Source organism: Gossypium arboreum, chromosome 5 (assembly GCF_025698485.1).
Source record: "Gossypium arboreum isolate Shixiya-1 chromosome 5, ASM2569848v2, whole genome shotgun sequence".
In the NCBI taxonomy this organism is placed as follows: Eukaryota; Viridiplantae; Streptophyta; class Magnoliopsida; order Malvales; family Malvaceae; genus Gossypium; species Gossypium arboreum.
Window position 1 is genome coordinate 90,953,010 of NC_069074.1, and position 15,744 is coordinate 90,968,753.

The following is a 15,744-nucleotide window of genomic DNA, read 5'->3' on the forward strand; positions in this document are numbered from 1 at the left end:
ATTCGAAAAGAAATTCCAATTTTGAGTTAATCGAAATGAGTTATTCGAATTATTTGAGTCAACTTGAATAAGTAATTCTATTTTTGAGTTCGAATCGAGTTGAATTTTACAATTCGAATAACACGAATAATTTGGATAATAGATTGGTGTAAATACCCTTTTGGTCCATGTCAAGTTTGAAAATGAGTAAATTGGTCTTTCTCAACAAAAATTACAAAATAATTCAAAATAATTTTTAAAATTTGAAATATTTATAAAATTCCAAAATTTATATATTTTTTAAAATTATTAATTTTCAAAAAATTATAAAAATATAAAAAGTTAAAATAATTAAAATAATAATTTTGGGACCAAAATAAGTTAATTAATGATTCAAGTTTATCATACTAAAGTATTATTATTATTATTTTACTTTAAAAAGTTTTCAAATATATATTGTTACAGATTTATGTACTATAACATGTAATTAATTATATTATAACAAAATTTTAATTTTGACATGTTTAATTTTTAATTTAACTTTAACAAATTTACTCGATTCGCTCAACTTGAGTTTCATTTCACTCAACTTGATTTGAAAAAAATTCAAATAGAGTTAGAATGATAAAATAGGATTCGTAAACTCAATTAACGTGAAATTTTATCAATCATTTCGATCGAACGCTCACTCCTGTCCATAAATGTCAGAGTACTATAATCATTGACTAATAATTACTTTGATTCCAATGGGTGTGAAAAATTCGTTGATATTAACAATCACATTAAACTTGACTCTCATGAGTATTAAAATATCCTTCAAAAAAACGTATTTCAAAAAACAACTCTTGAAGATTACATATTTTAATAAATACTAATTATAATTATAATATTAAAATAAAAATTTAAATTTAAATTTAAATTTGAAATTAAAAATATTAATAAAACTATAATAAAAATAAGTACTAAATTCTACTCTTTTAACTCAAAAATAATGTATATAACTAAAATCCATTGAATAAATTAATTTATTTGCTCTCTTTTGAATGAGATTATCTTTTGATTAAAGTATATTTAGTCATAAAGCGAAAGATTGATACAGAATAAAATAAAGAAATTGGAGGCTCTAATCATTCCAAAAACTGTGACCTGTTTTCCACTTTATTTGTCACACTATTCATTGTCTTCAACTCCCTTGCCTGTTAACCCCAATTATACACAATCCATCTCCATTTCTTTCCCTCAATTTCCCTTTCCTTCTTCATCTCTCTCTTTGATTTCTTTGTCCCAATTCCACCATGTCTGTCTTTGGAGAGGATGCTCTTTCTGCCTTTTTGGAGCTGTTATCTGCCAAGTTGCTTGACTCTGTACTCAACTTTGTGGCCGATCACCGGCAAGTCCACCAGCAACTCCAGCTGTGGCAATCCATATTACCCGAGATCAAAGTTGAACCATGCAGAGGAGAAGCAGATAAAGGACGAGGGTGTGAAGAATTGGTTGGACGATCTCCAAGACTTTGCTTACGATGTGGATGACATCTTGGACGACTTCGCTTACCAAGAGTTACGTCTCAAGCTCCAAAAAACTCGAGCACAAGCCAGCACTAGTAAGGTACAGAAACTCATTCCAACCTGCTGTACTGGTGGTTATTTCTCTCCAATCTCTTTTATGTTCAATGCTAAGATGATTTCAAAGATAACAGCAATCACTGATAGACTGAATAGTTCGAACACTCGAAGAAGTAGTTTGGGGTTGAGTGAGATCATGTCTCAAGGCGCAACTTCCAAGGGAAAGAAACCCAGGCTGCAACCAATTTCCTTGATGGATGGAGCTGTGGAGTATGTTGGTAGAGCCAATGAGAAGAAGGAAATGCTTGAGTTGCTCTAAAGTAACAATTCCGATGGAGTTTGTGTCCTTTCCATTCTTGGCACGGGAGGGATGGGGAAAACAACTCTTGCTCAGCTTGTTTACAATGATCCCAGCATTAAGGAGTCTTTCGATCACAAGTCCTGGGTATGCGTTGCTGATGACTTTGATGCTGTTAACATAACACAGACGATTTTAAGATCCCTCGATGCTGACTCACGTGATGAGAATGACTTGAACTTGCTTCAAGTCAAGTTGAAGGAGAAGTTATCCGGAAAAAGGTTCTTGCTTGTTTTGGATGACATTTGGAACGAGAGTTACAGTGATTGGACCATCTTACGGGCTCCATTTGCAGCAGGAACCAAGATTATTGTAACAACTCGACTCGAAAAGGTTTCATCTAATGTAGATTCGGTGAAAGCGTTTTACTTGGATAAACTCTCGCATCATGATTGTTTATCCATATTTGCTCAGCATGCATTGAAAGCAAGAAGCTTTGCTGGGCATCTCCAATTTAAAGAAATTGGAGAGAACATAGTGAGAAGGTTCAACGGCTTACCTTTGGCTGCAAAAGCCATTGGAAGCTTATTACGCACAGTTCAGGATCATAGTGAATGGGAAAAAGTATATGAGAGCGAGATATGGGACCTACCAGAAGATCCATGTGGCTTAATTCCAGCTTTGCGATTAAGCTACCATTATCTTCCCCCTCATTTGAAACGATGCCTTGCATACTGCTCCATATTTCCTAAAGATTATGAATTTGAAGAAGAAGAGATAATCTTGTTATGGAGAGCAGAAGGTTTCTTGCAATCAAAAGCTAAAATTCAAGGCAAAGGTCTTGGAAAACAATATTTTCAAGATCTAGTGGCAGGGTCATTTTTTCAAAGATCTAGTAAAGACAAATCCCGTTTCGTGATGCATGATCTTATGAATGATTCAGCTCAATTAGTTGCAGGAGAAATATGATGCAGACTGGAGGGTGAAAAGCAACAAAAGTTTTCGCATCGTTCTCGTCACTCAGCTTATGTTAGCGATGATCGGTTTCACGGTGTAAAGAAGTTTGAAGCATTTTATCAAATGACTTCTTTACGTACTTTCTACCCTTACCCTTAATGGCTCCAAGATATCAGGTATTCTATTTAACTAATGTTGTCTTGGATGATTTATTGCCAAGACTTAGCTACTTAAGGGTTCTTTCTTTGCGTCGGTTTAAGATCTATGATTTGCCCGACCTTTTTGAAAATTTAAAACATCTACGCGACTTAAATTTTTCGAGGACCCTAATCAATTCTTTACCTGATTCTTTGTGTACTCTTTATCATTTGGAGACTTTAATATTAAGAAATTGTTCAAAGCTCAAAAGTTTACCCTCGAAGATCGGAAACCTTGTCAACTTGCATTTTCTTGATATTAGAGGTGCGGGTTCAATAAAAAGGATGCCCTCCGGATTTGATCAGCTCACCAAACTTCAAATCTTGTCTAATTTTGTTATAGGGGAAGGAGATGGACATCTTATTAGAGAATTGAAAAATTTGTCAAGCCTTAGAGGTAATTTTTGTCTTTCCGGATTGGAGAATGTTAATGGTCAAGATGCCAGGGAAGCTAAGTTAAATGAGAAGCTAGGGATTGATGGGTTAGTACTGCAATGGGGTGCAGACTTGGCGAATAGTACAAGGAAAAAAAGAGTTGAAGAGCGAGTGTTGGACTTTCTTCGTCCTCCGAAACAGATTGAGCAACTCATTATAGAGAATTACGGGGGTGTAAAATTCTCGTCTTGGATAGCAGATTCTTCCTTCGAGAATTTGTCGTCTTTGAAGCTTCGCAATTGTAAAAACTGCAAATCACTACCATCAGTTGGAAGGTTGCCATTGTTAAAAGATCTTTCAATTATTGGTTTCGATCAAGTATAAAAGATTGGTGTTGAGTTCTTTGGAGAAAATCAATTGAATCCATTTGCATCATTAGAGATTCTGTCTTTTGAGAGTCTTCCAAACTGGAAGGAGTGGGACGCTTGTGAAGGAAACGAGAAGGTTTTGAAACTCCCAAGTCTTCGTGAGCTTTCAATCAAAACCTGTCCTCAATTGTTGGGAAGGTTGCCTACCCATCTTCCTTCCTTGCAAAAACTTGAAATTCATGGCTGTACGAGTTTGGTAGTTTCAATATCAAGTTTCCCGTCACTGTGTGAATTAAGTACAGAAGGGTGTGCAGAACTGGTGGATGATTGCTCTTCTCCTGCAAAGGAGGTTTCCTCTTTGCAAACTTTATCTCTTTCTAACATTTCAAAGTTTAATATTCCAGCGGATAGGACAATGTTGAGGTTTGGAAACTCAGAACATTTTGAAATTCATGGTTGGGAGGAGTTGGCATCTCTGTCACAGCATGGGTTGAGTTTAGTTGGACATCGTTTCATTTTCGTTTGGCGTTGTCCTCGACTGCATTCTTTGGAAGCCGATGAAGCCGAATTGCAACCTAACAAGATTTCACGTGTTGAATCTCTGAACATAGCTTCTTGTGATAGGCTCAATAGATTGCCACAAGTCCTACATGACCTCACATTCCTTACAGTGATGAAAATTGGTAATTGTCGAGGCTTGGTTTCTTTTGCAGAGAATAACTTACCTCCTAATTTAAAAAAGCTGAAGATTGAAGACTGTGAGAATTTAGAGTATTTGGTTGATGAAAAAGAAGATAATAAGAGTACGAGTAGTACCCTCTGTCTTCTTGAGGACTTGGAAATATTTGATTGTCCATCTCTAATGTCTTTGTCATCGAAGGGGCACAAAAATATTTGCAATCAGCTTCAATTTCTCCAAATTACTGAATGCTCAAAGCTGAGTTGCCTATTTTCAAACACCAAGTTTCCCATAACGCTTAAATATTTGAGAATTTCGAGATGTCCAATGTTGGAATACATAGCCCAGGAGTTTGAGGAAACAACTTGTCTTGAATCTATTGAAATTGCATTTTCTGGAATTAAATCTCTACCACGAGGACTTGACAAGCTCATCTATCTCCAGAAGATTTTGTTGTATTCGTGTTCAAATTTGGTTTCTTTTGAAGAAAGTGGGTTGCTCACCACCAGCTTCAGAGCTTTCGAAGTTGGTTACTGTGGAAATTTTGGAGCCCTTCCTAAGAGCATGGCCCGCATCACCTCCCTTGGACGATCAAGAGTGCACAACTGTTCGGCTAACATATCATTTCCATCGGAGGGATTCCCTGCCAATCTCACATCACTTAAAATCTCAAACGCACCCAAAACTTATAGGTCACTTGTGGAATGGGGATTAAATAGACTCACCTCTCTTCAAGCATTGACCATCGGAGGTGGAGGATGCTCAAACGTTGTGTCGTTCCCAGAAGAAGGGATTGGAATGATGTTGCCTCCTTCTCTCACCCGTATCAAGCTTTTCAAATTTGAGAACCTGGAATTCATGTTATCCGAGGGCTTTCAAGACCTCGCCTCTCTTAAAGAATTGGTGATCGATAATTGTCCCAAGCTCACATCTCTTCCGGAAAAAGACATGCTTCTCTCGCTTGGAAGTTTATGTTTTTACAGGTGTCCGTTGCTGAAAGAAGAGTGCTCAAGCGATAAAGGACGAGAGTGGTCTAAGATTTCCCACATACCCCTTGTTCAAATTGATTTTATAAGTGTCATCCCAGGGGAATCAAATTGAAAGATGAGCTGCAAAATCTGTGATTGGTTTCTTCAGAGTCATGGGACAGGTACAAAAAGCCATTTCAAACATTTCTAACTTTCCTTAGGAACAAGATAATAATAGGAATTAGTATAAATTTATTGATTGATATTTGCAGGGATTGAAAACTAAGTTGGGGTGGAAGTGGGCTTTCAGAAAGATCCTTTGAAGGAAAAGTAAAAAGATGTCACTTCTCTTCGGTATTTGTATATAACCATCCTGATGCCATTGAAGAATATTTTGGATTCTTAGATGTGATGAATTTGGTATAGTCTAAACCGTATGATATAAGCTTGTGACACATTACTTATTTCCATCATTTTGCAGTATTCCTGTCTGATCTTTCTTATATATTTATTTATTTTTACAGGTGATAAAAGCTAAATCGACGAGGTAGTGTTGATTTCAAAAGATCTTTTCAAGAAAACTAATGAAGACATGGGGTAGAGACTTGGAGAATATACAAGGAAAAAAGAAGTAGAAGAGCGGGTGCTAGACTTTCTTCGTCCTTAGAAAAAGTTTGAGCAACTCATCATTAAGAATTGCGGTGGTGCAAAATTCTCATATTGGATGGCAGATTCTTGTTTCAAGAATTTGTCAGTTTTTGAAGCTTCGCAAATGTGATGAATTTGGTATACTTCAATATGAGCTTGAAATTATATTTAAACCATATGATATAAGCATGCAAAACTCAACTTATTTCCATCATTTTGCATGATTCCTGTCTCATCTTTCTTTCTCATTTTGCATTAATAAAGTGTTTGATTGGATCTGCAGAGTACCCTTTGTTAGACATCGTTCAATACATGAGAGTGCTTTTGTAGCCGTTGCTTCGTTGTGGACTACACAGGCTAACACTCAAACCACAGGTGTGAAAACATTTAAACCTGGACCAATTTGATGGCTGTTTAGTTCGATAATATGTGATTGTCCTGAGGAACAACAAGATAATAGCAATCAATATTATCTTTGCAGGTGAAGAAAGCTAAACTGGTGAGGTAGTGTTCATTTCAAGAAAATTAATGAAGGCATTCAACTGAGCTAGTTTAGCTTATTTGATTTTTATAAAGAGGTTAGTTGATTCTATTATACAACATTTATTCAGCAACTTAAATGCTGTGTTTTCATCTGCATGTTCTAATTATTCCACTAAGCTTCCTTTCTTTATACCGACCTTGTATTCAGGATTGTGGATACCATCCTGGTGACATTGCTATGCCAATCCTAAATTCATTCAATCTACAATGTATAAATGTTGATGAGATGTAATTGGCATATTGTGATTGAGTGTCCCTTTGCAAAATTACCACACTTCAATGGGTGGAATTTGTGATTGAGTATTTTGTAAAAGGCTAGTAAAAGGGTGGGTGGTGTTTTAGTATTTTCAGAGAGCTGAAGTGATGTTTGTAAACTTCTCTCTTCGCTTTGGGGCTTAATTTTGCAGTACCATTAGGTCACCGGTTTTTCTATAATGTGAGCTTTGTCTATTGTAATCTTGTGTTCACTTTTTTATTCTGGTAGTGGATGTAGGAATTATTTCCAAACTACCTATATTATTATTATCTTTAATAAAAAAAATTTATTCAAATTTAATTTTAATCGATATAGTCTTAACTTGGGTTTGAGCGTTCTGAAGCATATTTATCTTCTTATTCAATGGTTGGAATGAATCATGTATAGTTCTAAACATTATATTTATCCTCTTATATACTTCAAGCCAATGCGAGACGTAAAGCATCAATGAAGACTTTTATCTTTCTTTTGATTGTCACAATCCTTTTTTGTTTAGTTGAAATTAAAAAAAAAAAGCTTGAGACTTTTTTTTTAAAATATGGAAATTTGATTTTAAGAAAGGGTTTTATTAAAAAAAAGGAGTTATCACTTATAATTTTGACTAGGTGTGATCGATCACCTATAAAATCATATTTTATAAAAATTTAAAATTTCTCTAAAATGACAATTTTAAATATGTATTGAAGTCCAAAGAAAAATAGATTTGGGAGTTAATTATGCGTAAAAAAATGTTATAGCACTCTTATAACTATCAAAATTAATACCTTATTAATTTTAAAATTGTGAAATATGATATTTAATTATGATCCATTTAATTAATTACATATATAATAAAAATAATTTTATTTCTAAATGGATTAAAATTTTAAAATAATATTCGTATCTCCTATCCAAAAAATACCAAAAAATATATTTTATTAATAAGCAAAACCCATGGATTTACTTGGTTAGGAAAAGGATATCTTATCATTAATAAACTTATCCTCTATTTTGGAAAAATTAGGCAGAAACATTGAAAAAAAAGTCTAAATTTAATGATATGTGTCGATTTAGGAGAGAAATAAAAAATACGTCTTAAGAAAAACGCTTTTTACAAAACTCATTTTCTTTTGACAAATTAGATTTTTTTACAATATATTTATTAAAGAGAAATTGAACTCGAACACTTAAGAATAAAACTACTAACATCTAACTATTTGACTAAAAAAAGCTAATATGTCAAAAGAATATATGTTTTGTACAAAATATTTTTCCCAAGATACATTTTTTGTTTCTCTCTCCAAAACAGCCTTATTCCCCGAAATTTAGGAAATATTGACTTAATGCCTTGAACTTTTTTTTATTTCGACATTTTTGTCCAATATTTTCTCCTTCTATTTTTCTATTTCACTTTCTTGTTTTTTTGCCCTTTTTCCTTTTTTATTATTCTTTCCTATTTCAATTTTATTTCTTTCTTTTCTTCCTATTCTCTTCCTCTCTTTCACAACCTTAACTACTGCTAGCACGCACCACAGCCGCACTCCGGCATTTGTTCTCCGGTCCAAATAATGGCATTGATCAACTCTTTTCCTCATTCTCTTTCATTTCCAAATAATGGCGTTGGAGTTCTCCTTTGTCGATCACCTTGCTCTTGTGTCGTCACTGCTTGTTCCATGTTGTAACTAATCAGAGAAGCCACCAAACGGTCCACATTTCCTTTCCTTCTCCCGCTTATTTTCTACTCTTTTTTTTTTTTTTGTTTTTAAAGCCCTTGACTGCAGTTTCACTGCCGTTGTTCTCCATCGTCGAACCGAGCCACCACCGTCAATGGCCTTACCTCTAGTCAACATGCACTTTTGCTCAGCCTCTTGTTTCTTTCCCTTTTTTACCGTTGCCTCTCATGTCTAACTGATAACTCTAAAAAATAAAGTTATCCTTAACACTTCTAGACTGGTAATTCATGCAAATTTTAAAGTGTTAGATAACAAATTTTGGGATTTTTATGACAACTTTGTCCTGTTGAATGATACTAAGATGAATTTATTAATTTGATCATTTTATACACTAAAACACATGATTACAGTTTTTGAGACAGTTGATGCACTGGAAGAAAAGACAGTCTTGAAGCTCACCTTTTGGTGCTCAATGTTGTAGCATTTCTACAACATAAGCCATGTAGAAGAGGTTTGATATATGGTCATCTTTGGACCTAATTAAAGGCTTATTAGACTTTGGAAATTCTCTTGACTCAACTTAAGAATTGAGTCAGCAAAAATAGATAGCCTGGTAAGGAGATAGGAACCCAAACCATCCAGTAAGGAGGAGAAGTCTCAGCTATCCATAGAGCGACACCAAAAAAAAAATTTATTTTTTTTAAAAACATTATTTTTTCTTATGGGTGTCGCTAAGGAGAACGACAGCACAAAAAAGGCTTTTTATAAAAGCTTTGTCACATTTTAAAAGAATACTGCTACCGCCAATGACAACAACGATACCCATTAAAATATTTTTTTCCTTTTTTTGTTTTTCTCCGAGAATACCAATATTTTTTACGGGGTGGACGGTTATAAACATCCGTGCTGCTAATGGCATGACGACACTCAAATTTTATTAAACCGAACAATAATTGGGTAGTTATTAAGGATGGTGCTACCAATGACAACGTCAACATTGAGTTTTACTATAGCAAACGTGTCATTTATGTAAATAATTTTGGAAGAAAATTATTTTTGTAATTAATCAAAAGTTTTAGATATTATTAAAAAAAACCGCTTAAGTTCCTTTATATTTTACTTTTGTTTTATACATATTGATATTGATTTGGAAATGGTTTGCACCTTTATGAATAATTACATTTCAAATATATTCATTTATTTTTTAAAAAAAAGGTACCGTTGAAGTGCTGTTGGAACATTTAATGATTATTTATTGTAAAATAATATCCTTTCCAAAAATAAAAGATTTTCCTCATGAGTTTCCATAGGGCACCGTTTAAAGACTGCATTTATACCTGACTGGTGTAAAGCTGGATGGCAGACTTAGGGCTGGGGTATTGTTTCAATATAGTTTTTAATGCATCACCATTTTATTTGCAAAAATAAAATAAAAATTATTGTTTAAATTTTAAATATTTCACAATAAACTTGACATTCATAAGTAGAGGTGAATAAAACTTGATTTGATTCGAAAAAATTAAATTATTTTTTAAATTTTGAGTTAATCGAATCGAGTTATTTAAATTATTCGAGTTAACTCGAATAAGTAATTCAAGTTTCGAGTTCAAATCGAGTTAAATTTTACAATTCTAATAACTCGAATAAGTAATTCAAGTTTCAAGTTCGAATCGAGTTAAATTTTACAATTCTAATAACTCGAATAATTTGAATAATAAATTGGTGTAAATACTCTTTTGATCACTGTTAAGGTGTAAATACTCTTTTGATCATTGTTAAGTTTGAAAATGAGCAAATTGGTTTCTCTCCCAACAAAATTACAAAAAAAATTAAAATTTATATATTTTAAAAATTCTAAAAATATGTAAAGAAAGTTAAAAGTTAAAAATAGCCTAGAATAATAATTTTGGGATCTAAATAAGTTAATTAATTATTAAAGTTTATCGTAATTTTGCTTTGAAAAAGTTTTCAAATTTATGTGCTATAACATCTAATTAGTTTTATTGTAATAAGATTTTAATTTGACATATTTTATTTTTAATTTAACTTAAACAATTTCACTTGACTTGACTCGACTCGACTCGAATTTTATTTCACTCGATTCGATTCCAAAAAAATTCAAATCAAGTTAAAATGATAAAATATGATTCGTCAACTCAATTAACACAGAATTTTTCATTCGATTCGTTTGAAAACTCACTCCTATCACGACTAATAATTACTGTAATCATGACTAATAATTACTTTGATTCCAGCAAGTGAAAAACTTGTTGATATTAACAATTACATTAAACTTGACTATAATGTGTGTTGAGATATCCCTAAAAAATCTATTTCAAAAAATAACTTTTGAAGATACATATTTTAATAAATAATCATTATATTTATAATATCAAAATAAAAAAATTAATGTAGTAGGCCCAATTTGCCCGGCCCACTAAATCCAATGAAATCCAAAAGAATAATAATTAATTAATAGTCCAAGTAATGTTACAAGCTCAATTCACAAAACTAATTTACAAACCCAAACAGGCCCAAATAATAAAAACCCTAGTGGCCTAACAACCCATAACCTAAACAAGCAACAGAAACCCTAGCCTCCCTAACCCTCTTCAACTGCCGCTCGTGCCGCGTCGCGTCACCTCCGCGCGCCCTGCTCCACCATGTTCACTCCACACTTTCACGTCTTCACGATACCTGCAATAGGGGCGAGAAAATAGCAACAAAAGTAGATATTGTATTCGGCAATTGAAAGCCACAATATTTTTTATTTTGTTACGAATATACGAATACACACACGAAATCAAAAATGAGAACAGAACTAAATTTCGAAAAGGTTGTTCATTTATCTTGTTTTATTTATTTATTTCTCCTCTATTTTTTTCTTTACTTGTTTTTTAAAAGAAATAAACAAAAAAGAAAAAGGAGTCGAAATCTTACCTTTCTTGCACATACATCGCTGTGGAAGGCCAAGGTTCGTCGTTTCCGCTAAAAAACGACATTTTTTGGGTTCAGGAAGTTAAAAAACCCAAAAAACGAGACTTTTATCTTCCCGCCATGCATGACGGCATGGCCATATCGGTGACCCATGGCCACCACGGTGGTCCCATGACCGACCTCTGCCAGAGCGCAATGAGAGAGAAAGTTTGAGAGAGTTTCAAAGTTTTTTTTTTAAGAAAGAATAGGGAAAATGAAAATTTTCAAAAAAATTTAACTTTTATAGGCCTATCAAACGACGTCGTTTTGGGTTGGCCATAATAGCCTTAAAACAACATTGTTTTACCCTTGCTCGACCCGATCTGACCCGTTCCAGAAAGGATCCGAGTGTTTTTTTGTGGAAGAGCTAATTGTACTTTTAGCCCTTCCACTTTTTTATGGTTTTGCAATTAAGTTTATTTTATTTTTTAATTTTGCCTTATAATCCATTTTGACTTTCAATTCGATCCCCCTTGATGCTGGCGTTTTGGAGGAGAAGTGAAAATTTTCTTTTTGGTCCCTCCTTATTATTCGCGCGCTCAATGTGGTTTTTTTCCTTTTCTATTTATTTCAGATTTGCCCGGAATTACTGTTTTAAGTTCAAATTAGTCCCTTTTTGGTTATTTCGGCTATTTTATTATTAAATTAATTAATTTCATCATCATCATCATCATCATTATTATTATTATTATTATTATTATTATTATTATTATTATTATTATCATCATTTAAGCTGTTTTATTTAATATTGCTTTATTTATTTGTTTGCTTGCTTAATTCTAATTTTTAATTCTAATTTTTATTAATTTTATTTGTTTATTTACTTATTATTATTATTTATTATTCATAATTAGCTTGTTTTATTTTCTTTATTTTTACTTATATTGTCATTCCATTATTCATTTATTTACTTTTATTTTTTTATATACTTCCAAAATTTATATTATTCATTATTATTCGTTATGCATATTATTATCATTTTTTATCAAGCATGTTATGCCAGTTTACTACAAAATCGTGTTACATTAATCTTTATCCGTACATAATTTTTTTAATAATAGGCAATATTTTGTGTTTGGGAATTCGAGAGATCGTGCCCTAACGTACTGGGTTTCAATTTTTCTCGTTTGACCAAATGACCGAATATCCTTTTAAAATTAAAATGCATGAGTTTTGAAAATCAAAAGACAAGCTTATTCTTGAGGGTTTAAAATGTTGTGTCCTAACGTACTGGATGTGGCATTTTATTACTTCGGGACACGAAGGTCAGTAACATCCGTTTCGATTTATTCAAGCATTTCTTTTTAAATCAATATTAATAAAAAGGATCGTATTTTGAATTCTTTCCGAGTTTTCAACTTTTGATTTTTAGACATTAATTAATCAATTAGGTACCAATTTTGGGCGTTACGAGGGTGTTAATCCTTCCTCGTACGTAATCGAATCCTAAACCCATTTTCTCGAATTTCATAGACCAAAATTGTTGTTTTAGTAAATCAAAACGTTTTATTAAAACGATAGGTTACGAGGTGACCTGATCACACCTCATAAAAAAGGATTGGTGGCGACTCCCATTTTCATTTTCTTAAAATAAAAGTCGACCCCGTTTTCAAAGAAAATGATTTCGACAGCTTGGCAATAGCCTGGCGATGGCACATTGTGCTTAAAATGGTACATAGTACCGTAACGAATCGAATGTGATAAAGAATAAGTAATAGTAATAAGAATAAAGATTCAACACACAAAGTGTTGAATCGGTAACGGTAACAATAACACTATTCGACACACAAAGTGCTGAATCGGTAACAGTAACAATAACAATATTCGACACACAAAATGTGCTAAATCGGTAACGGTAACAGTAACAATATTCGACACACAAAGTGCCGAATCGGTAATGGTAACAGTAACAATATTCGACACACAAAGTGCCGAATCGTAACGAGAGTAAGAATAATATTCGACACACAAAGTGCCGAATCGGTAATGAGTAGTAGTAGCGATTATGATAAAGATATCTGCACATAAAGTGCCTGATCGGTAAAGCCGTTAAATCCCATACTCTTCCAATCCTATGGCATGCCAATTATATCCGACTAGCCCGACAAGTTAATAGGGAATTTAATTCTTATTTCAATTTTACTTAATATTCATATTTACCGCTATTAACAAGACTCGAACTTTGGCGGATATACGGATTCCAACCAAACACACCAGTATGGCACTTAGTGCCTGAACACTTCCAAATCCTATGGCATGCCAACTATATCCGACTCAGTCCGACTAGTTAATAGGGTATTCAAATCATTTTTCTATTTCAAAATTCACTTTCAATTTAATCACAATTTCTCATATTTCAATATAGAACCAATACACATTTCAATTAATCATAATTCCATTCTATTCAATTCAATTCAATTGAACAATTCAAATTCACTTTTCCACTTTCTAATCAGTATACAATTCAATACCAATACATATTTCAAATATTCACATATAATCATACTTGATTCAATTCCAACCACTTTTCAATCAATACACAATTCACATATTTACACATATTCGTAATTTAATTTATTTTTATTCAATTCATATTTTTAATTTATTGTCCAATCAAATTTAAAATCACTAATTACTTTTCAATCAATATACATTTCAAATAACCACATTCAATTCAATTTGATTCAATTCCAATCACTTTTCACATTTCAAATCCATTCATTTCCATATCATCAAGTCAAAGCTATTCTAATCTTCACTTCTCATGTATTCTATTTGTTTCACTTTTCCAATCAATTTACATTTCAATTTCAATTTCAATTTCAATTCAATAACAATTCATTTCAAATTTCACTTTCCAACAATATAATATCAAATATTTATCTCAATGCATTCAATTCAATATTGATACTTACCTTAAATTTTTACTTACTATACACATAAATTTAAATATAGCATTTATTCATACCTTTATGAGTTCGGATTCATCATAATCATTTTTTACTCATATATTTGAGTATCGCTTTCAACATTATCGGAATTAACTCAGTTGGAAAACATCTTTATCTTTAAGTAAAACAAATCTCATCAGAGTCAGAATATATCACACTATCACAGGTTATGGAATGTCTTTCTAAAGTTCACATGTGCTACATTCGGCCCGAGAACTGACTAAGCCTTAGCTCTGGTACCACTAATTGTAACGTCCCTAACCCGAATCCGTCACCGGAATAGAGTTACAGAGCATTACCGGAGTTCCAGATTTATTTATCAGATATTTTATGTCATCTAACGTTCATATTTGGAACTAATAAAAATCGATCATATTGTCCCTTAAACGTACTTATTTTTCTCAACATGTTTTACTTGAATTTATTACTCGTCTCAATATACTTAATTTCCTTGTATCAACGTATCAAAGATAATCACATATTTACATGTCATGATAAATATCATTCTCTTACCATTTCTTCATAAACATAAATCAAGTAATTCATTATGTCGATATTTCATGCATTTAAAAGTACAATTCAAGTTACACTAACTTACCTCGTTGCTTGTTCATGTTTATAATTTCATTAATCCGATATCTTTTCTTTTCCACGTTCAAGTCTCGTATTCAAGTCATCCTGATCTTTATAAATAATTTGATCGTCATTTCATTTATTTTATGTTCTAATACATTCAACTAATGCTCTAAACAAAATTACCATTTTACCCCTAAACTTTTAATTAATGACGATTTCATCCTTAGGCTAAAAAATAAAATTCTTGCAATTTCATCCTTATTTTCAGCTGTTATTCTCATACAAATTGATAACAACCCATGAATTCTATAAAATATCAGAATTTTCCATAATTTCAACACTTTTCAATTTAATCCTTAAAACATGTTTTTCCTCGATCTTGAACTAAATTAATAATTTCATTCAATTTTGAAATTTTAAATAATAAAATAATCCATTTCATACAAATTGGTCATTTCTAACATTTTTACAAAATTACCCATAAAGTTTTACTTTTATTCAATTTAGTCCCTAAGCCTAAAACATGCAAATTAGTCATGCTAACTGAATATTCATACATATTTTCCTCCTCCTCCTCTCTATTCCACATCCTTAATTTATATAACATGCTACAAGTAACATTATCAATAATTTCACTATTTACTTATATGTATATTCAAAACTGTCCATTTGTGTCATAGTCACTAAATTATTTATATCTTGAGATATAGAATCGAAATTAAGATCTGATAATTTTAAATGAAACTAAACTTATGT

General features: G+C 32.3%; 2 protein-coding genes across 2 annotated transcripts; both read left to right on the top strand.

The window, feature by feature from the left end:
• Window positions 1-1,293: 1,293 nt before the first annotated feature.
• Window positions 1,294-7,139, top strand: LOC108450008 (putative disease resistance RPP13-like protein 1). The gene is made up of 7 exons (XM_053027661.1): window positions 1,294-1,814; window positions 1,866-5,568; window positions 5,659-5,806; window positions 5,911-6,172; window positions 6,318-6,409; window positions 6,516-6,612; window positions 6,726-7,139. The coding sequence occupies exons 1-2, from the start codon at window positions 1,294-1,296 to the stop codon at window positions 2,809-2,811; spliced, it is 1,467 nt and encodes a 488-aa protein (XP_052883621.1). The 3' UTR covers window positions 2,812-5,568; window positions 5,659-5,806; window positions 5,911-6,172; window positions 6,318-6,409; window positions 6,516-6,612; window positions 6,726-7,139.
• LOC128279285 (putative disease resistance protein At3g14460) lies at window positions 3,282-5,519 on the top strand. The gene is made up of 2 exons (XM_053027663.1): window positions 3,282-3,749; window positions 3,846-5,519. Exons 1-2 carry the CDS (start codon window positions 3,282-3,284, stop codon window positions 5,517-5,519), a joined length of 2,142 nt encoding a protein of 713 aa, XP_052883623.1.
• Window positions 7,140-15,744: the final 8,605 nt, after the last annotated feature.